This window comes from Vespa crabro, chromosome 10, assembly GCF_910589235.1.
Source record: "Vespa crabro chromosome 10, iyVesCrab1.2, whole genome shotgun sequence".
NCBI lineage: Eukaryota > Metazoa > Arthropoda > Insecta > Hymenoptera > Vespidae > Vespa > Vespa crabro.
In genome coordinates, this window is record NC_060964.1 from 1,663,145 (window position 1) to 1,686,570 (window position 23,426).

Genomic DNA, 23,426 nt, shown 5'->3' on the forward strand with positions numbered 1-23,426 from the left:
ATAATAAAAATATAATGAAAAAGATTATAATTCAAGACAATTGTTTATATATAATAATTTTTTCACTCGATAATATTATCCATGTATATACGTATATCAATACAAATTTCTAACAAACTAATCAAAACAACTTTGTCTTACTTACGAAATAAATCTTTTGTTATCGGTGAATTAGATAGGGTAGGGTTTATATGATCTGGTCTGAAGTAAAAATGTCGAATATGTATGTATATATCGATCCACTTACATTTTCGTCCCTGTGTAAGCTGTACGAAAGTAGGTCAAGCAACAAGATCCAGTCTTTAGGTATGGTCCATAGTCATTCGAGTTTGATAATACTTCCGATGAAAAATGAATCACTGAATAAAAAGAAAAAAGAAATATGCCTTAGATAAATGATGTATTGATAATTTACGAGAAATCGTAATACAAAGAAATCAGTGTTACGTTGAATCACCAAAAATTCATTAATTAATTTTAATTTAAATCGCGAAATATTTAATTGAAATTTTATAGATAAAAATCAATATAAAAATCATTGAATATATACATATATATTTTATATATCACTCGTTTAAGTATATTGTAAACACGGTCATTTTTTTATTTTCAAAATAAATAGTAAGGAAATTGTAAATATTAAATGTGATATTTTTTATGTAATAACACAAAAAATTTAATATAATAAATATACAAAAGAAAAAATAATCCGCCCAACGTGGGGCTCGAACCCACGACCCTGAGATTAAGAGTCTCATGCTCTACCGACTGAGCTAGCCGGGCTTATACAATTCGCTTTATAAAGAAATATATTAATTGGAATAAATATATATCTTTTCTATAAAACAACTGTAATATTTGATTATTAATTTCTTTGAGAAAATTTTTTAAATGAACAATAATATAATAATAAAAGAGAGTTAAGCTGTATCTAATCTATTCAACTTTTAAGAAATTACTATTGTATAAAATATAACATTGTTTTAATTATCGAATATATATTAACAAAATCTTTTATATTTTATCATAATATATATTTTTTTACAAAAAGAAAAGTAATATATACATATTTCATTTGAATGTTTAAAATAAACCAATCTGCATTCAATTCTGTATTATCGTTTTCTCATTGGTTTGATAAAATAAAAGATTTCGATAGGTATTTAGTTGCAATGTTTCACAAATGTATTTATATATTTAAAAAATTAGAATAATCATGTCTTCTCAAAGAGAAGGATTTATAAGATATTAACGAATAAAATGTAACAGTAAGTGTAAATGTGTTTGAACGATTATGAATTTTTTTTCTTTGTTTCTGATTGAAAAATTCTAAATAATATAGAATGTAACGATAAGATGTCGCCACAAACATTTTCTAAGATAGTCGAAACCTATCGCGCGGGATATCAGAAAAGTAGTTGCCATTGGTTAATGTACCGATAATAACACGTGTTTACTTATCTTTTACGAATTATTTCTTTTTTAAATAAACGTTTTATCGTACGTGATATAAAATTTGAAGGATAACATTAAAATGTCACGATCCATAAGAGATTCTGACGAGGATGTAGAAATGAAAACAGGTTTGTATGATTTATTCTTTTTTTCTTCACCATGCGCAGAAATATACCGGGTCAACTTCGTGTAACGGTCGAAATCTATCGACAAAAATCTGTTACATTTTTATTCAAAACGTACTTGCCAATACTTCGTGTATTCTCAATTAAAAAATGATAGAAATATAAAGCTTCATTACATACTACATTAAACAATCGTTCTATCTATTAGTATTTATTAATTAATATTACGTCTAGTTATCAACGTGAGTGACGGTCATCCAGAAGACGTGACAATTTATCGTTTCAGAAAAATCAATCTAATTTCATTATTATTTCGATATATTTTTTTGTAATTTTTCGATTAAATGATAAAGGTATTGTTTTTCTTTATATAGCGAAATTTTTCTTAATGCTTTACGACAGGTCGAAGGACCCGTACAGGATTTGGGCCTATCATAACCGATTCTCCAGTTCGTCGTAGTAGTAGAAACAAACAGTCTACAAAACAAAGTGGTTCTTCCCCAGATTTATCTATAACCGAAATTAGTGCACAAGGTTCTCGTACTTTTCGTACTCGTGCAGGCACAGCTGATTCTAATACTTTAGAAACTCAGAAGCGTTTGCGTTCTAGTAAAAATTCTGTGGATACAGAATTTGAGACATTATTAGAAACACAACCAAAGAAAATGACAAGGAGAAGCATAGCTACAGCAACTACTTTAAATACGCCAAAAGCTAATACTCGACCCAGGTATAAATCAATATGTATATAAGATATAAATATAATAGATGTATTTATGCCTATGCATTCCTTTTTACAAATAGACGTATGACAAGAGCTGGATCAGAAACAATATCTACACCTACAGGTAGAACAACTCGTAAAACACGAGCTAGTTCTATGGATCCTGAACCTACAATAGAAAAACCAGTTGAAAGACTTAAAACTGAAGTAATTAATACACCAATAAGAGCAAAAAGAAGGGCATCAGTACTACCTTCTCAGTCGACTCTTATAGAAGAAGAAGAAAAGCATTTTCCTGTTGTAGAATTAGAAAAAATCTTAATTGAAACTGACGAAAGTTAGTGTTTTTATTTCTATGTACATTTCTGTATTATTAATGATTATAATCATATTTTCTCATAATTACAGCATCTACCAATATAATTTCAACCAATATAAAAACACCAAATAAAGAACTTGAATTATCAAAAAATAAATCTAATGAAAATAACAAGAGTACTGATAAAATGGAAGAAGAAAAGGATTCTTGTTCTGGTAAGATTTATTAAAACCATATGTAAGGCAATCAAATGAAAGCAAGTAATATTTTTTATTTATCTTATAATTCTTATAATAATGCATGCTATATAATTATATAAAGAAATATCTTTTATAATTATTTATATTAATTTATAAAAAACGTAACTTGTTTTTATTTGACAATATTCTATATTTTATTAATAATTATATTTAATTATTATTTTATTTAAATATTATTTTTTGCATTTTATTATTTATTTAACAACTTTCATAATACACATTTACATTCATAACAGTTAAAGGACCGCTTGATGATTCTTCTGAAAGTAATCATATGGAAATTAGTGAAACTTTCGAAACAAAATTAAAATCATCATTTGATGAAAATAATACGCCAGAGAAAGATAAATATTCTGCTGCTAATATCAATGATGATATATTAACTAAAGAAGTCTCAACAGATTCGCCACATAGTTTTGAAGGTACATCGAAAGAATCGAGATCACTAGATGAAAATATATTACATGTTTCTATAGAGGAAAAGGAAATGAATTCTAGCAATAAAGAAAATGAATGTTTGAATATAAGTAATTCAGTGTCTGAACAAAATAAAATTGTACCTAACATAAAAAACTTACATCAAGAAATTTCTATCACTGTACTTGATATATCGATAAAAGAAGAAAAATATGTTGAAAACAATGATAATATAAAACTAGATAATTCCTGCTTAATAAAATCTTCTTCTGTATCTTTATCAGATTGCAATAATATAATAAAAAGTAATAATAATGTAAATACAAACGAAGACAACTGTTTAGAGGAAGAAAATAAATCTGTATCTATGCCAGATACAAAAGAAACTCCATCTAATGAAGAAGAACATAAAAATACTAGTACGAATAGTACTACTGTAACCGAAAACTTAGATGAATTGAATACTGTGTCATATAAAGTGTTAGTAAATGAAGATGATTCTATACCAAAGGAACAGTCTAAAATAAATGATAGTACTAACAATCAAATACAAGATAAAATAGTTACTGAAGAAGAGAAAAATACAGAAATTGTTAATCAGAACATAAGTAATATAAAAGAAATAAACAGTAATGATGAAATTAAAGATAAGGCAAATGTTTCTGTAAATCCAAAAGAAAAACTTATAGATATATCTACGAAAGAGGATAATTGCAGTAATGACGTAAATGCAACTGAAATACCAAATATTAACAATGATGAGAAAAAATGTAATCCAACTGCTGAAACGCTTTCTACATGTAAAGATTCAAATGCAATTCAGGATAAAAATTCTTCTAATGACAATCAAGATAATATGTCTTCAACATTTGATTCATCTCTTCCTACTTTAGAATTTAGTGATGATTCAATTAAGGATTCTGCTAATAATGCAAAACAAATCGAATTAGATTCAACTAAATGTTTAATAAACTTACAGTCTCCAAAACTTTCCACTTCTATCCCTGAGAAAATTGATTCTTCCACTGTTGCAGAATCCCATGACATACCAGAAGCAGATTTACCTGATAAAGAAGAGGAATCCAAAGTACAATCATCGTCAAATACACCAGTGATGTCAAAAGCAAAATCAGTTACCGAACTTAATGTATCAAAATCAAAAAAGGAAAAAAAGAAGAATGATGTTCAAAATGCTGATGAAAGCGATAACATTTCAGATATAAGGATGTTGTTTCAAGATATCTCTGCTGATGAATGGAAACTAAAAAATAAAAATATCAATATTGAAACTCGAAGTAATTCAATGCATTCGATATCTACAGCAAAATTAGAAACTGACAGTGAAACAGAATGTGATCTTCTTTTAGTTGATAAAAAAGCATGGTTAGCTGCAGAAAAATTAAAAGCATCTAAAGATAAAGACAAATTTGATTATGATTCTGATGATACGATTATATTAAAAAGCAAACTCGATTATCTAAACGATAAATTGAATAATACGAATAAAATAGAAATTAAATCTAAGGATTCTGCACAAGACAATGATAATTCTGAAATAAAAGAGAATATGGAAAAATCTATTAACAGTTCTAAGTTGTCAACTAAGGAAACAAAAAATGAATTGGATGAAGTAGAAAAAAGTCCAAATAAATTAAATGATAAAACAGATATTGATAAAAGTGAAACTGATGTGTCATCACAAAGTGCATCAAAAAAAGAAAAATCACGAAAAAGTATATCCGTATGTAATGTTAGTAGAAGTGTACTAGTGAAATCATTAGATAAACAATTAGAAGAAGAAGAAGAGGTATCTCTGTCACAAAAAGTATTTGAAGATCAAGAAGCTAAAACCACAGTTGATGTTATAAATAAAGTAGAAGTAAATACATTAGAAACTAAACTTGAACGGCAGTCATTAGATAAAAAGCAAAAGAAAAATCGTTCTTTAAATAGTTCTTTAAATAAAAGTGATAAATCAAAGCAAAAATCTAATAAACGTAATAGACTGAACATTTCTTCAAGTGAGGAAGAAGATGATAATCCTGTTAATTCAGAAAAAAATGAAAATAAACGTGATAAATTAACAAAAAGCAATGGAAAGAAAAGATATAATAAAAATTACTCTACAATGGTACATATTGGTTCAGATTCAGATACCTGCGATGAAAGTATTGATTCAAGTAACAGTGGTATAAGAAACAAAACTCCCAGAATTCCTCGTTTCTTATTTAAACATAAGGACGATGAAGAAGAAAATGAAGAACATAAAGAAAGTGGTGACGAATCTAATGAAGATAAATTTTCAGACAGAAGTATAGATTCTGATATTAATGCAGAATATAATCTTGATGGTAAAACTATTGGGAAATTCTCAGATGACGATATACCGGGAGATGAATGTAGAGCATCGGAATCTGAATTTTCAGATCCCGATGATAATGGTTCAGATCTAGCAGACTTTGTCGTTGATGATGACGAAATTGAAGAAGGTGAAGAAGAAGATGAAGTGGAGGACGAAGAGGAGGATGAAGATGAAGATGAAGAGCAGGAGGAGGAAAAGGAAAATCAAGAAATAGAAAATGAAGAAGATAAGAAACTAATTGAAAATAAAAATGAAAAGAAAGAAATAGAGGGTACAGAGGATACAGTAAAGTCATGTGAAGAAAAGATTAAGGTTATAGACAGTGAGGAAATAAATAAAGAATCACAAAATAAATCTATAAATGTGTTTGATGTAAAAAGTGACAAGAAAAAGAATCCAAAACAAAAAGTAAGTACAGAGATAAATTTTTCAGAATCAGATGAAGATGAAATTATATCTGAAAGCAAGGTTGACACCATATCAGAGTTAGATTCTAATACTTCAGGGAAGAAATCAAAAAAGAAACCAAAATTAAATGAGAATAATGAGACTATAGATGAAACTTCAAAGCAATTAAATGAATCTGAGATGATATTCACAAAAAAAGTTAAAGGAACAAATATTTCATTGACATGTAGTACTCCTAAAACTGATGTCGTACAACAGCAGCAATTTAATAAACAGAATATTTCTTCTAATGAAGAACAAGAAAATGTACGTTTAAAGGATTTATCATCGGATAATTATGATACAAGTAAGTCGACTATAACTAATTCAAAAAAGAAACGTTCTATAGAAAATAACATTTCTACTGATTTATTAGAATTACTTAAAGATGCAAATCTTCCTAAGACTTTATTATCCAAGAAGGCCTATTTAAATAAAACAATATCGCCATGCAGCGAAACGCCTACAACAAAATATTTAAAGAAACAGAAATTAAATGATAGCGCGCCAAATATTAAATTTGAAAAAAATAAAAATGCCTCAGAAAAAATTGATTTCATAGATGATGATAAAGATAATGAACAAAGTGAAAATAAAACTATTCCTGGAGAAACTACTGAACTGTTAGAATTAAACTCGTCTGCATCAATTAAGAGAAAAAGATCTGCAGAAATTAGTGATTTAAACGATAAGACAGAATTGAGAAATAAGAAAAATAAAATGAGTTCCAAAGTGGATATACATACTGGATTTGATAATGAAAAAGAAAATTCAGAAAATGTATTTAAAGTTAATGATGAAAAAAAGAAGAGGAAGAAGAAAAACAAAAAGAATAAAACTTCTAAGGAATTGGATAAAATAAATGTAGCAACTACAATAGAAAAGAAAAATATAGAGAAAGCTGTAAAAATGGAAGTCATAACTAGTAATGAAAGTAAAAAAAATAAGAAAAGGAATAAAAATAAGGGAGAAGACGTAGAAAATAAAGATAAAAGTAATGAGAAGTTTATGAATATAATGAAAAGTGATAAAAAATCTGTGGAAATAGAAAACATTCCAAATAAAAAGAAGAAGAAGATTACGTCAGTACTTCCGACATTGCAAGTAAAGGAGCAATTAAAAAAATCACAACGGAAAAATATTTTGAAAAGTTCAACGACGTCGTTCGATGCGAAGATGTCGAATGAGACGTCTCAAAAAAATATCGAATTCTTTAAATCAAAATATGAAGCTTCAGAAGCTGCCAAACGTGCTGGTGAAAGTATAAAGGCTAACAGAGATATGGAAAAAAAGCAAAGAAAGCAATTGGAAAAAATACAAGAGAAAGATATTAAAGTAAAAAAATCAGATCAAATAATGATAAAAGCTTATACGCGAGGAATTAAACGACTTTCTCCTGATGTTATAGAAAATCTTTCTGATGTACCAATGAATCCTTTTAAAAAGACAAAATTATTTAAAAATTCTATGCAACAAACGGTAAGATCGCTGCCTACGCCCATGACGAAAAATGGATTTACAGAATGTCGTATTGCAAAAACAAAGAAAAATTATAATCCCTCAAATTCTGGTGGTACGACAGAATTTAATGTTGTTAATTTAGAAAAAGAAAAGAAACAATCAAAAAAGACTTCTACTGTAGTTTCTTTTAGAAACAAGATGTTAAGTAGGAATTCACGATATCCAGTTACTTCCTATATAATGTACCTTCAAAAGCAAAAAGTATCTAACAAAGATCAGTGTTTTGCCAAACAATTTTAAAATTAATATTTTAATTAATGATTTAAAATATAATAATTTCCATTTTGCAACTTTTTACGTTTTCTAATAACGGTTATTGCTTGTAATGTGGATAGTAATAATAATATGGTATAAATCTTGTTATATATGCTAAACGTGTGTTCCAGCGTATTTTATTAAGTGATAATAATATGTTATAGAAATCAACATTGTTACATGTCAATGCATCAGTTTATTCGTTTTATCGCAGTTTCGCTGTGCGAAAAATATCCTGAAATATAATGCCGAATGAATTATCAATTTGTTTCTCCTTTTATTTTGTTTATTCCCAAACATGGCGTATATATTTAAAATAGTGTATTATATCATAATAATTACAGTATTAAATGTAACTAAAAATAAAAAAAAGAGAACATTGTTTTATTATTGTTCTTTTATCGTAATAAACAAATAATTATTAAAGATAAATAATTGTATATATTTTAAAAATTTGTCATTTATCCTGTTCGATTAGTAGCCTATTTTCATAGTTTTTTAATAGTATAGAAACTAGAAGATTAATGAAAGTGATTGGTGGCTGTATTACGATCTTTGCATATTTTCTGTATTCTGATTGGTGAGCTTTTCGATATTTACGTCTTCCGAAGAAATTATTGGTCGAATAACTTTAAGCGCCATAATCGTGAGAAATGAATAAAGCAATACTAAAAGAATGAAAGCTAAAATGATAGAGGGAGCTATATGATCTTTCTACCAATCAAAATGAATGATCATTGTTGTGGGATATTTTGAAATGAAATAATAACCGTTTGCCGCTACAGTTAGAACACGATTTACGAAGGAAGAAGTAATATTAACGACGCTTTTTCTCTTCAAACCTGTCTAAACTTAGTAAATTGTACACAATACGTTATTAGTTTGGTTCTGTGAAGAGAGATATGAAGTAAAAGTAAATATTCTATTTAATAAAGATAATTATTTAGTTGTTGCTTAAATATTTTGAATTTCTGAAACTAAAAATTTATATTATAAAAGTATGTTGACACCTTGCTTTTTCATTTGTGCGTTTTTCTATTATTTTAAATGTACTTAGGTCTATTAATTTATTAAATTAATTCTATACGTTCACTTATATTCTTTATGTCAAGAGGAATTAAAATGCCAAATAAAAAAAAAATAATATATATATTATTAACATAACATTTTATTTTTGTAGATGAGCAATACATTAGATTCTATACGACCGTCAGATAAAAATCACACTCGTGAAGAAATGTCATATTTGTTTGGCAGAGATCCTAGTATTTTATCTTATGGACAGAGACCTTGTCCATCTCAAGAAACAAAGAAAAATTTACTTTCTGCATACGAAATTGAATTTGACTCAGCAGAGAACATAGCATCCTTGCTTTCTGATACACAGTCCTTAAAAACAATTAAAGTATACTTACGTTTAAAGCCATTTCCAAGAAAAATCAAGTTATTACCAGAACAAGAAGAAGCTTATAAAGTTATCAATTCCACTACTTTGGCTACAAAGTTGCCATGTCTAGAGAATAACAATAGTTTTGCAAGATCTAAAAATAGTGAGATCACATCTAGATCATATACCTTCACTCAAACATTTGGACCAGAGATAACGCAATTAGAATTATTTGATCAAGCAATAAAGCAACAGATGTTTGATTTTTTAGCTGGACAAAGTTGTAATGTGATGACTTATGGTATGGACTATATATTCAAATTTATTATTTAGATTTTTTGCATATATTTTATATGGTAATATTTCTACAGGTACTACAAACTCTGGAAAGTCATATACGTTGCAAGGAACTATCACATCACCTGGTATCATACCACGCGCTTTAGAATTTGTTTTTTCTATTATCACTCCAAAACCTATACCTTCATATAAGCCTGTACATCATTGCGATGCAATTTTTCTTAATTCTCTTGAACGAGCTCAAGAGTTAGAAGCTAAAACTAAATTATTAAGTTTCAGTTCAGTAGATAGAACTCAATATATAAATACTTACAAGCAAATGCAAACGATATTACAAGAAGAATCACCATTAAGACCTAGCGAATGCAGCGATGCTCATTATTCAGTGTGGGTATCCTTTGCAGAAATATATAATGAAACTATATATGATCTTTTGAGTATTGATTGTCAAAAAAAAAAAGTGCCTCTAAAATTAGCAACCGATAATCGAGGAAGAGCTTTTATCAAAGGTTTGAATACTGTTTATGTTAATTCTGGGGCAGAGGCATATCAAGTTTTAATGGCTGGCCAATATAATTTAAAAGTAGCAGCAACAGCTTTAAATGCAAGAAGTTCAAGATCTCATTGCATATTTACTATTAAACTATTGAAGTATTATTCTGAGAATCTAACAGATTCGGTGGATATAAGCACGTATGTATTTTTATATCTTATTTAATTTTTTAATACAAAGAATTCATTATGATTTCTTTGAACAGATTTTCCTTTTGTGATTTGGCTGGTTCCGAACGTTTAAAGAAAACATTGAATATTGGCGATAGATTAAAGGAAGCACAAAATATTAACACAAGTTTATTAGTCTTAGGGAAGTGTTTAAAGTCAATTTACGAAGGTCAATTATCAAAACTAAAATCTGAACCTATCATTGGACCTTTCAGGGAATCAAAATTAACAAGATTATTTCAAAGGGCATTATCTGGCAGAGAACAAATTGCTTTAATTGTTAATGTTAATCCTTTACCAAATCTTTATATAGAAACACAAAATGTATTGAATTTTGCAGCAATTGCAAAAAAGATAATCATAGAATCAAAAGTAAAAGAACAGAGAAAGGCAAATTCGAGGTTTTCAAAAATAGTTCAAAAAAGTATACAAAGTGTGACAAATTGGGATGATACAGTTTTGGAAAGTGCAGGTGACAAAATAATACATATTAATAGCTAAAGAATTTTCATTTTTAATACATATTGAATATTTAATAGATTCGCTAAATACAGATACGGAGACAGATATATTGAAGTTTTCTTCTGAAGAAGAATATGAACATTTATTAATAGAAAATAAAGTATTAAGAAAAGAGATTACGGATTTGAAAAATATGGCTTTGACTCGTGACTTCGAAATTCGTCAAGAAATGGTAGATACTTATACTACCATCATAAAGAAGCTTGAGAATGATTGGAAGTATGTATTTATGAATTGATAATATTATATCTTTTTTATATCAATATTGTGTATATTATTATATGTATTTCTATAATTATAATGTGTAGGGCTCGTATAAGAGATGTTGAAGAACAACAAGAAGATACTTTGCAATGGTCTATCAAACAAGTTGAAGAATACTATAAACAAAAAATGGCACAGTTAAGTAGTAGAAAAAGGCACCGATCTTGTTTATCCAACGAAGATGATATTGCTGATCAAACTAATGCATTTGAATCTGAAATTTCTCACTTAACTTCTAAAGTAGTGTCTATGAAAGATACTATTCAGGAATTAAAAAAAAGTAATCAAGTTTTGAGTATAGAAAAAAATAAAGTTGAATTTGAATTGAGCTTGACAAAGGATGATTTAAAGCATGCGAAATGTTTATTGGATGCTGCTCAGAAAGATCTTTCTAATGGCGAGGAAACGGAATATTATATAGAAGAGATTAAGTCGCAATTATCTTCTAAGGAAGAACATATCAAGGTATTTAATTTGTATAAAATGTTATAGAAATAAATTTGTTATTTACAATATGTTTTAGAAACTTAAAGAATTTTTGAATGAAGCAAAAGAAGAATATATTACTATCACAAATGATGCACGAAAAAAAGAAATTCAAATAAAAGAACAAGAGGAACTAATGGTAGAATATGAAGACAAGATAGACGAGTTGCAAGAACAATTCGATCGAGCTAATTATTGTCTTGCAGAGCAAACTAAAACTATAGAAATATTAGAGGATAATAACCAGTCAATGGCGGATAAAATATTTGAATTGGAAAATAAGTTGAAATTAATGAATGAAAAGTATGAGGTTACTTCTTGCAAGCAGGAAGTATGTATAACTATAATAATATAAGTATATAAGTAATTTTCTTTTTTCTTTTAAAAATATGTGTTATTATTTTAATATCTTCTGTTCTTTTTTTTCTTTTTTTTTTTTTTTTTATGAAGATATCAGAAAAATCAGAAAATTATGTAACAAGTGATTCTTGTGAGGATGTAATTATAAAAACAGAATTAATTTCGGAAGATGAAATGCAATCAGAAGGAAAATTAAATAATTTGGATACAAAAAAAGAGATTTCTGAAGAAAAAATAATCCTTGGTATGTGATTATTTAATTAATATAGTTAATTTTTTTTTTTTTTTCATTTTTTTTTCCTTTTTTTCTTTTCTTTTTTTTTTTAAAGGATAAATTACGATTAACTTTGTAGAATCAGAGGAAAAAATAATAAAAACACGATACGAAGAGTCAACATCGAAAGAAGATAAAAGCTGTCAAACCATTACATTAGTTACACAAGAAGTAATCATGCAAACTAGTATTTTAGAAAATTTTTCAAAAGAGATATCTGTTCAAACGAATGATGATATAAATTACGAAGAAAGGGAGAAAAAATATAAAGAACTGAAGGCTAAATGTAACGAAGTAGAAGCAGAGTACAAAGAGGCACATGTAGTATGTGATTTATATAATATGCAAATACTAAGGCACACAAATGATATTTTTTTAATATCATCCAAAGTGATTTATTATTATTATTTTGTTTTTCTTTTTCAAGAAATTAGATGATGATCTTAAAATTATAAAGGAACTACAAGAAAAGATTACTGAACTGGATATAAATTTAGATACAAAACAAAAAGAAAAACATGATCTAGAAATGTTGATGGAAGAAAATAAAAAACAACAGCAGGCGTTGCAGGATAAGTTAGAAGAATTTAATCAAAAGGAAAAGGATAAGGACAATGAGATTACAGCTATTCAAAAAGGTTTGTTCTTCTGTTGATATTAAAATGTAATATATTATATTATTTTTAATATATAATCATTAATACATTAACAGAACTGAAACAAATGATACAAGCGAAGGATGCTGAAGAAAAATCAGCTCTTTCTATGGAAAAAGAACTTAAAGAGACACTGCGAGCTTTGGCCGATACCAAGAAAATTCTGTCTTGTAAGGAACAACAAGTGAACAATTTAGAAACACGTTTGATAACTTTAGAACAAACTACGAAGTTTTTGGAACTTATTCAAAAAGATAAAGAGGAACAGCAAGAAGAAAGGGAAAAACTAAGAAATATCAATGACATATTAAAAGAAGATCTTGCCACTAAAGAACGTGAGATGGAAGAATTTAAAAAGAACAGAAATGAAACCTTAAATAAATATGATAATTTGATAAAGTCTTTGCAAGAGGATGTAGACAGACAGAAACGTGAGGTTCGTATTTCTTTTCGTATTTAAAGAAGTATTAGTATTTTTAAAAAATCTTATAGAGAATGACATATTTTACAGGTCATGAGATACCAAGAATTATTTTGTAGGCAAACTACACCAACCCCAAGTAAGGAAGAATGTAAAAAATTGCGAAGTCAAGTTGAATACTTACAAGAAAGAGTATGTGTAAATATATGTGTGCATTTTACGATAAAGAAACGACAATTATTATTACGTTTAATTTCTTTATGTCTTTTTTTTTCAAGTTAAAAAATTACGAAACATCACAGAAGTCGAAAGGAAATGAAAATAATGTTGAAAATGAAGTGGTATCTATTGAACGTTCTATAAAGAAAAAAGGTAGAAAGAAGGAAGCTCAATTATTAGTCCAACCTGAAATCATTGATCTATCAGGTTCAGAATCTAAGTGAGTATATTGAATATTTAATAACTCTGAAACATGATACGTTGTTACATTACACGTTGTTTATCATTCTTTAATAGGCGCGATTTAAAGCTTGAACCTCCAGGTAGTGAGCAAACAGAGAGAAAAAGAACAACTCGCAAAAAGAAATTATTCATAGCGAATGACGAATCTTTGCAAGATATTGATCCTGTTGAAATTGTAAGTAAAATCTTTACGTTTAGTTGTGAATTTATTAACTTTTTTTTTATTGTTATCGTTACAATATTTGGCAAATATTTATTTATTTTTTCTTTTTTTTTTTTTTTTTTTTTTTATTTTAGGAATCTACTCCATCAATACCACTTCGTAGTTTAAGAAGTAGAAGAAAGTAAGTTTTTGGTACTGTATATAGATAACCAATTATGAAATAGAATACTTTTTCGATAACCTTTGAAGAGTAAACATAATTAAATATCATTATTCGAAGATCCCTGTCACTGTGATAAATATTTCTCATAATTAAAATAAGAGGATATACACAATTTGTTAATAGTGTATATAGATACCAAACTATTCATAAATATTAAAAAATGTATTAAGACTATTTTATTATTGTATATACGTTATACTACAGGACTACATACAGAGTGAGTATTTTTTTTAATTTAGACACTTAAATATCTCGAAAACAATGTATTTTTAAAAAGAAAGTTTGAAAGTTGTTTCGTTGTGGGGAAGGGGGCGGCCAAACGTGACAGAATTATTTCTTTCAGATTCGATGGTCGTTTTCGAGATCATTTCAAGATCAATTTTATTTTATTTTATTTTATTTTATTTTATATTTTTTTATATGGAAATCAATAATTTTTATAATGGCATCTTATTTGCAGTAGTAACAATTGATGTACTTTTAAGCCAATTCCTCTGTGTATATTCAATATTTTATGAAGAGACCTCATATAAGATAATGAACGTTTGTAAATAATAAAATTTGATTTAGATTAACAGGATCATTTTTAAGATAAGTCTTGGATTGTTTTTTCTTTTAACACTAATAAAAACATATATTTTAGCAGTGACAATTTAATGAAAAATTAAAACTCCATCTTTTATAAATCTATTCTTTTGTAGCTTTTTTTTTTGTTTTTTTTTTTGTTTTTTTTTTTTTTTTTTTTTTTTTTAATAACTAGAAAAGATAATATTTTTATATGATTTATGGTTGATAAAAATGATATTTAGACACATAAAATGGGTTTATAATATTTTAAATAAAAACATATTTTATATAAACATCCTGTGTTATTTATAACAGGAATGTTAGAGCAAGGATAAGAGATTAGTCAAGATATTTTATTTCTTTTTATTTTTTATATTTTACACGACTTTTCTTGTTACATTCCCGCAGTTATATTAATAATGTTTTCATAGTTCTGTTATTTTATGCTTGCGCCATTATATTTTCATTAATATTCATTATATATTATCATACTTTCAATGGAGTCAACAACATATATATATTTATTTATATGTATATATGTATATATTTATATAGCTATCGGGTGTTGTATGCTCGTGTTTTATGAGTGAATGCACTGTACCGTAAGATAACTTTATTATACAATTCACATTCATTTTATTTTATTTTATTTTACTTTTTATCTTTATTTAATCATTCATTTGTTTTTTTTTGTTCTTTTTTTGTTTTTATTTTAATTTTTTTTTTTTAATCTGGGGGCTGCCGAAGTACACCTCTCTCACTTTTTTTTTGGCCATTACAAGATTTTGTTTCTTTCTCTTATTTGTCTTTCCATTTCTTCATACGGAGATTAAGGGTTCAAAGGACCACCTTACATTTTTAAGAACAGTTACTAACGGTGATCCCAAGAATTTTATCTTTACGAACACCCGTTGGAAAAAAAGAGAAAAAAAATAATATTAGTGTAATTAGTTGAAGAAAATGATAAAATAGGGATACAATCGATGATTTGAAGAAAAGAAGAAAAAAAATATATGTAAATGTCTCTCACACATTACACGTACATGCTAGATTATATCATAAAACTATTCTCGATCAGACTTAGGCCAAAGTTAATTAGCGATTTCTTAAATTTACACACGCTCGCTCGTTAATTAACGCCATTAAATTATAATTTACAAACAATACGATTTTTAAAATCACGATTTAAACGTTGAGTTCAGGATTAACGATTCCTTGCGAGAACTTTCTTTTCTTACGTAAATTTTCTTTTATCATTCGCTAAAACAAAGTTTTCTTTTTTTCCTTTCTAAACAATCAATGATGATTATTATTTAAAAGATAAAAAAAAAATAAAACGAATAAATAAATAATGGAAGAACTCGATGATCTGTACTCAACATATAAAACGGTATACGCTGACAAACATACGAATGATTCCAAAGATTAATAATCAAACATAATATACTGTGTCTGACTTTTTTGTTCATTCTATTTTACTTTACATACGATCTTTTATAATAAATTTTTTCCATATTTTAATTATGGAAGAAAATCGATAGAAGAATGATAACGAGACAAAACGTTTTAATATTTCACATAAATGCTGCTCTATCTCTATCTCTTTCTCTTTCTCTCTCTCTCTCTCTCTCTCTCTCTCTCTCTCTCTCTTTCTAAGTGCATATTTGTGTCCAATCAAAATTAAAATTCATCTATTTTCCTTAAACTCGGTAAAGAAGACAAAAGAAGAAAAATAATTTTTGTGTAGGCCTTTGCAGGAACAGTAAAAACACGAAGTGGACGGTACACAGCGAGATATATTGTCAACGATTTGTCTCATATCTCTTATCAATTAGATTTTCTTCAATCGCGATCTTTGAAATAAGTCCTTTTGGAAAAGTGTTGAAACGCGAAATTAAATTAAATACGATTGAAATGGTACGATTATTATAATTAATTATCGTCATCGTCGTTATCGTTGCCCGACTTTCGTTATCCGTGGTGTACGATGCGCTCGATTCGTTAAATTTCAAAAATTTCTCGCCAATGATACAAATAATGTAAGGACATTTTTTTTCAAGCGTTGCAACGAGAACGTCGTTGTCGATAAATTATGATAATGATTTCGTCATTGTCGTTGTCATCGTCATCGTCGTCATTGATTTGTTCGAGAGGAAAAAATGGTGTCCTTCGGCACACACACGGCAGTATATATATATACACACACATACATCACATATATATATATATATATATATATATATATATATATGTACATATATATGTACATAATATATATAATTTTTTCATGAAAAATTTTCTTAGATCCTTCAAACCCGATGAAGATCGATCGATTCGACGATCCATCTATCTTTTTTCTTTCATTTTCATTTTCTTCTTTTTTTTTTCTTTATTCTTTTTCTATTTCTCAGGGGATAAAGGCAAATGAAAAAAAAAAAGGAAAAGAACTTCGCACAATACAATGTATTTGAATATAATGATTTCTCTTATTTCGATAACAGTTTCCATTCATATGCGCGTCGACGAAACGATGCCGATCAAATTATTATCCATTAAATCTTAATCGATGTTACAAATCGAGAGAACGTTTTTTTTGTTATTTATCATTTTTTTTTCTTTTTTTTTCCTTTTCTTTTTTTCTCTTTTTTTTTTCATTGCCGAACCCTTATATCAATATTATTTTTAATGTTTAATATTTAAATTACATTTTCATTTTGACGCATCATCATCCTAAGAATTGACATAATTCTGGTGTTTAATTATTGTATTCATACGTTCATCCATCTCATCGTCTGACAGTATATAGATTATATTAAGTATTGGATTATAATAAGGAAGCTTGATCGAAAAAGATATTATAAATAATTCAATTAATTTTCGAGGTATGGTAGATATAAATGGTTAGTCGAACGCGAGATTGTCTTTGATAATTTAACGTCTTTTCACTTTTTTTTCTTTTCTTTTAATTTATTTTTATCTCGGTTATATATTTATTCTTTAACGAAATATCTTCCTGGAGAGAGAACGTCAATTTGTAAAAAGAAAGAGAAAAAAAACGCTTCGTCGGTTCGTCGTCTTCATCGTGCTCGAGGATCGTAATGGGTTTTAATGTGTTGTCGTTTTAGAGAGAAAATATGATCAATTGGAAATAAGGGAGAAAAATTCTCTTTCTTTTTCTCTCATACACGCGCGCGCACGCGTGCGCGCACACACACACAACGGAAACATACGTATACAGTTTTATCCTTACAATCTGTAGATAGTCACATTCAGTCTCTCTCTCTCTCTCTCTCTCTCTCTCTCTCTCTCTCTCTCTCTCTCTCTCTCTCTCTCATTCTCTCTTTTCTTCGAGATTACAATCACAGAATATAATTAATGTTTCAAGTCGACGACGCTTATTGACATATTTGACGACGATCGAGATACGATCATCGAAAAGTCTCGCGTTGACTTTTTTTTTTATTTCCAACCATCACAATGTATCGTTTATCGATTCGATTAAAAACGAATAACAGACCGAGAAAATCAATCGGATAAAAAATGATCGATATCTCGTCGCCGCACGATCGTGTTTATTCTTTCCTTACCACCTCAACGTTTATTTAATAATTATCAAACGCGATAACACGCACGCATTATATTTATATAAAAGAATAGTAATAATAATAATAATAATAATAATAATAATAATAATAATAATAATAATAATAATAATAATAATAATAATAATAACAATAATTATATAATAATAATAATAATAATAATAATAATAATAATTATTATTATTATTATTATTATTATTATTATTATTATTATTATAAAAAGAAAACCAGGAAAACAAGAAATACAAAAAAAAATATTATATTATATATTATAGCAATAGTAAGGATTCTCTCTTTAACCAGTTACTGAGAAAATCTTCTCGTCATCGTTGAGTATCTCGTCGATCTGCTTCTCCCAGTCTTCCTTATCCCCGATAACGTCGTTTATTAATGCGATGTTCCTTTCCTGGCCACTCGAAACAAACTCGTAATCCTTCAGCTCGGCTTCCAATTCACGTTCCCAATCTTCTTCTGCGGAGAGAGTCACAAGGAGCGTTGGTAGCTATTTAGCCATAGGGCCATGTTGTTGGACTGTGTTCTTTCGTGTTTTCTGTGTATCGTATATTGTATATGTGTCTCATTTGTATACGTGTCGTATCGTATATTACGTACGCGTGAGATTATTTCAACGCGTACGTAAGTACATATGTTTTTGTCTGGTGTTCGTGAGTGAGTGAGTGTGTGTGTGTGTGAGTCCTATGTGTCTGTGTTTAAAAGGGATAGAAACGACATTGGTATGTGTCACTGTAATAGGTTGGTACGTGTAATGCGGGTTAAGAGCAGATAAAAAAAAAAAAAATAAACAAATCACGAGGATGGAAAACCGAGAAAACCGAAAAAAAATGGGATCATGACCGCGAGTACGAGAATTTTGAACCGGCGATGATATTAAATGTGTTGTTAATATACTCTCTTTTTTGCATATTTCTTTATTTATTTATTTTGCTTTTCCTCGTTTTCCCTTTTCTTTCCTTTTCCTTTCTCTTTTCCTATTTCCTCTTTTCACCTCTTACTAGCGAATATTCGAAATATTATTTTATATCAATGCATGAATGATCGAACAATCGGATAGATCGATTGATCGATTGATAGACAGATCCTACGATCCTTTTTTTTTGTGAAAAGTAAAATTCGTTTAAAGACCAAACGAGTACGAGCTGGCGCAAATCGCTAATCATAAGTCTCTATAATTCGAGAAATCATATATATATATATATATATATATATATATATATATATATATATTTATTTATTTATTTTTATAGAATATACATATAACACGGGTCCTCTCTAAATCACGTAAGCGTATCGATAATTGAAGGAATGATAATATGAAACTCAGTCGATGATAAGAATACTGTATTCCATTCTTCCTCTAGTTCTTTCTTTCATTTAGAGAACTATTACTTCTCTGTCTCTCTCTTTTCTTCCTTTCTTTTTATCTTTTTTTATTTTCTCTTTCTTTTTTTTTAACATTGAAAAACTGGCCGAGTCGAACGCTCGCTGCCATTTTTCGATTTCACTGTAATTAGAATATTAACACGATATATGAATAATAATAATAATAATAATAATAATAATAATAATAATAATAATAATAATAATAATAATAATAATAATAGTAATAATAATAATAATAATATAAATGCAATTTATAATAACGGTGATAACAATAACAATATAATAATAATCATATTAATTGCGTTAGAAATTGTAAAAACGAGATCGTATTTTCATCTTCCCTTCCGGATCTGTTATCTTTTCTTTTTTTCTTCCTTTTTTCTTTTCACTTCACATGAAAACATGATCGATCTACGTACGAGATGAAAATGAATATCATGCGGACATTTATATTTTTTTTTAATTTTTTCTCTTATTTTTTTAAAATTTTTTTTAAATTTTTTTTTTCTTTTTTTTTTTTTTCGTTGAACACCGTTCAAACGTGCGTCCACGTAGAAAAACTCGAAGACATCGTGCTACTTAATTATTTCTAAATTATTTTTATTATTTTCTTTGTTATTATTTTTATTATTTTCACTCGTTCGTGTTAGACAGGATGAGAAAAGAAAACTAAAGAAGAGAAGAGAGAAAAAAAGGAAGGAAAAGAAAAAAAAAAGAAGAAAGATCAAAAGAAAAATTCATTTGATCTAACTGCGGTCGCAAGAAACGAGACGAAGAAGTTTTTTTTTTTATTTTTTCGTATTTCTATCTCCCTTTCTTTCGTATATTTTTTTTCTCTTTTTCCTCTCTTTATTTAACTTTATCTTTATCTCTCTCCCTCTTTCTCTCTCTCTCTCTCTCTCTCTCTCTCTCTTTTTCTCTCTCTTTTCTCACTTTTTCGTTATTTATGCCTTTTAACTTACACCCCCAAACCACCCCCGTAAAACGCGTATTGTCATTCAATGAATTTTTATTGTTTATTTAGTTTTCACCGACTCCTCTCTCTCTCTCTCTCTCTCTCTCTCTCTCTCTCTCTCTCTCTCTCTCTCTCTCTCTCTCTCTCTCTCTCTCTTTATCTTTCTGTCTCTCTCTTTTTTTTTTAAGTCATTACTCGTTAATTAATCTCTTATTAGGAAGGTACCTATGCTTAGAGGCGCGCCGACAAATCTTTAGGTCGCGACGTTAATTTCGTTTATTCTTTGTTATCGCTATTATTTTTCTCTATCTCATTCTCTGTCTCTTTCTCTCTCTTTCTCTCCCCCTCTTTTTCTTTTCCTTTTTCTCTTTTTTATTTCTTTCTCTTACATTTGTTCTTCCCGTTAATTAATTCGACCCTTAAAGAAGATTCACGCGTAAATCGTTCGCACTTTTTCTCCGTCCTTTCGAGTTAGTTTCACTTCTTTATTATATGGTTTCTCTTACTTCTTTTTTTTTTCTTTTTTAAATTATTATTATTATTATTATTATAAGTATTATTATTCTTCTTCTTATTATTCTTATTCTTATTATTATTATTATTATTATTATTATTATTATTATTATTATTATTTTCCTTTAATTTATACCTTAATTATTTGTTAGTGCTTATTATTTTTTTTCTTTTTCTTTCTTCCCTTTTTTTATTTTTTTTTTCTTTTTCCTTTTTTTTTCCTTTTTTTTTGTTGTTTTAAATGACGTTTTACAACACGGAGAGAATCGAGAAGAGACAAGATTAATTAGATTTTTTTTTTTGACAGACAGACGATAGACAAACGGACAGACATACAAGACATTTAGTCGAATATCTTGGCTTGCTTTTTGTTTGTTTGGTATTTTTTTTTCTTTCTTTAATTATTCGATTATATTATATTACGTTCTCTCCCACTCTCTCATTCTGTTTCTCTCTCTCTCTCTCTCTCTCTCTCTCTCTCTCTCTCTCTCTCTCTCTCTCTCTCTCATTTTCTCTTGTTCTCTCTTTTTCTCTTCGACCATATGGAAATGTCTCTGAGGTCTTTCTCTCCCTTTCTCTCATACCATTCCTCTCATACTGATTACAACACTTTCTATTACCTCATAAATACTACACTCTCTTGCTCTTAAATACCTAACTTATTAGCTTTTTTTGTTTATTTGTTTTTTTTCTTTTTCTTACATTACCTCGAACATTATTAATTCTTATTACTGACTAGGTTATTTATGACAATAATATGACAATAACCAGCGATGACAGTGTAACAATAATCATAATAATATTCCTAAACTTTCAATTAGTTTAGAAGTGATCTTAGACAACCGACATGAAATCGCGATGACTGTCGGCGATGAGAGAATGAATTGAACGTAGTCGTTTGGGAAAAAAGGATCGTCGGTGCATAATTTAATAATAATAATAATAATAATAATAATAATAATAATAATAATAATAATAATAATAATAAATAATTAATGCTAATAACATGTATAATATATAATATATAATATATAATAATAATAATAATAATAATAATAATAATAATAATAATAATAATAATAATAATAATAATACTAACTCGTTTGATGAATAGTTAGTAAATGAAGGTAATGCACAATGGTAATGAATGTAAAAAATGAAAAGAGAGACGTTTCATTTGAGTGTTATCACGGAAATTTAAATTCAAGGAAAAAAAAAAGAGAGAACGAATGAAGAAACGAAAAGGAAAAAAAAAACATCAGAACCGAAATCGTCGATTTTACGAAAGAAAAGGAAAACGGAAAAGAGAAATAATAATAAAAGAAAAGGGTTTAAGCTTGTCGTATTCTCTGAAGAATCGGGGGGTGTGCTTTTTGGATAATGGCAATATGGGAGTTCTCCTCTTCTTTTTAGGCTGTTGACAAAATAGAAATGGAAAGCGGTCGTTTAGTTGACAGGCGTCATCAGATTTCTCGAGATATACGCAAGGCTCAACATAAACGAGAAGAGAGTTCTGTAATAGATATACACGCTTAGATATTTGCAAACGAGCAAACTTTAAACTTCTAATATAACGAGAGAGGAATTAAAAGCACAGACAAGAGGAAGAAAAAGAAAAGGAAAAAAGAAGAAGTAGAAGAAGAAAAAAACAAAAAGAAGAAGAAAAAAAGAAAGAAAGCAAAAAAGAAAGAGAGAGAGAAAGAGAAAGAGAGAGAGAAATTTAAAAGAAGGTTGGAAAGCTGCCATTGCTGAGAGCTGCCGTTGGTCAAGAGGGTTCTTCGTAATGGGATTCATTACAAACAAAAACTACGTTACGACATTAAACGTGAGAGAATCATAAAAAAACGACATACATATATATATATATATATATATATATATATATTATATATATATACATATATATATATATATTTATATATAAATATATAGGTCAAGTTCGAAGCTTCTCACGATGGTATTGCTTCTTTGATATACTCACGAGGAAAGTATTCTTGGACCGTGTCGAGGAATCGGACCGATTCGATCTTTATCGATCGATTCTTTCCTTAAATGAAACAATTTATCTCTCTCGAAATATATTGAAAAATTTCTTTACAAAAAAAAAAAAAGAAAAATCGATATAACGCCAAAGAGAACACCCTTCCAAGAAAAGAATCGATCTAATCGTATGTCTGTTACTCGAAATTTCGTTGGTGGTCGTAACGAATCTAATCCTATTCCTTTTTTATTATTATTATTATTTTTATTTTGTTCTTTTTT

General features: G+C 28.0%; 3 protein-coding genes and 1 non-coding gene across 8 annotated transcripts in view; 2 read left to right on the forward strand and 2 right to left on the reverse strand.

Annotated features, from left to right (window-relative positions):
• Positions 1-710: 710 nt before the first annotated feature.
• On the reverse strand, positions 711-783 carry Trnak-cuu. The gene has a single exon. It is a non-coding gene; the product is annotated as a tRNA-Lys (tRNA).
• Positions 784-1,406: 623 nt separating this feature from the next.
• Positions 1,407-8,149, forward strand: LOC124427440 (myb-like protein X). 2 transcript variants are annotated; one of them, XM_046970362.1, is made up of 6 exons: positions 1,407-1,583; positions 1,983-2,310; positions 2,385-2,641; positions 2,713-2,838; positions 3,120-6,416; positions 6,486-8,149. In XM_046970362.1, exons 1-6 carry the CDS (start codon positions 1,535-1,537, stop codon positions 7,868-7,870), a joined length of 5,442 nt encoding a protein of 1,813 aa, XP_046826318.1. In that variant the 5' UTR covers positions 1,407-1,534; the 3' UTR covers positions 7,871-8,149. The 2 variants fall into 2 exon arrangements, with proteins under 2 accessions (XP_046826318.1, XP_046826317.1); XM_046970361.1 differs by having other exon boundaries at positions 3,120-8,149.
• A 343-nt stretch (positions 8,150-8,492) lies between these two features.
• LOC124427510 (kinesin-like protein KIF20A) lies at positions 8,493-14,721 on the forward strand. Of its 4 annotated transcripts, none has more exons than XR_006942977.1 (17): positions 8,493-8,798; positions 9,066-9,573; positions 9,644-10,265; positions 10,331-10,767; positions 10,835-11,036; positions 11,126-11,546; positions 11,605-11,898; positions 12,018-12,171; positions 12,281-12,525; positions 12,629-12,839; positions 12,914-13,293; positions 13,369-13,470; positions 13,557-13,717; positions 13,795-13,915; positions 14,038-14,084; positions 14,184-14,343; positions 14,470-14,721. XR_006942977.1 is itself a non-coding variant. In XM_046970505.1 (16 exons), exons 2-16 carry the CDS (start codon positions 9,066-9,068, stop codon positions 14,197-14,199), a joined length of 3,921 nt encoding a protein of 1,306 aa, XP_046826461.1. In that variant the 5' UTR covers positions 8,493-8,883; the 3' UTR covers positions 14,200-14,721. The 4 variants fall into 4 exon arrangements, 2 of the variants coding, with proteins under 2 accessions (XP_046826461.1, XP_046826460.1); XR_006942978.1 differs by having other exon boundaries at positions 14,587-14,721; XM_046970505.1 differs by having other exon boundaries at positions 8,493-8,883; positions 14,184-14,721.
• A 3,817-nt stretch (positions 14,722-18,538) lies between these two features.
• Positions 18,539-23,426, reverse strand: part of LOC124427253 (synapse-associated protein 1) — a gene marked incomplete in the record, with an annotated part of 50,792 nt that continues 45,904 nt past the window's right edge. Inside the window, 1 exon segment of the mRNA XM_046969904.1 lies at positions 18,539-18,766. Within this exon segment, the coding sequence (XP_046825860.1) occupies positions 18,591-18,766 (176 nt within the window).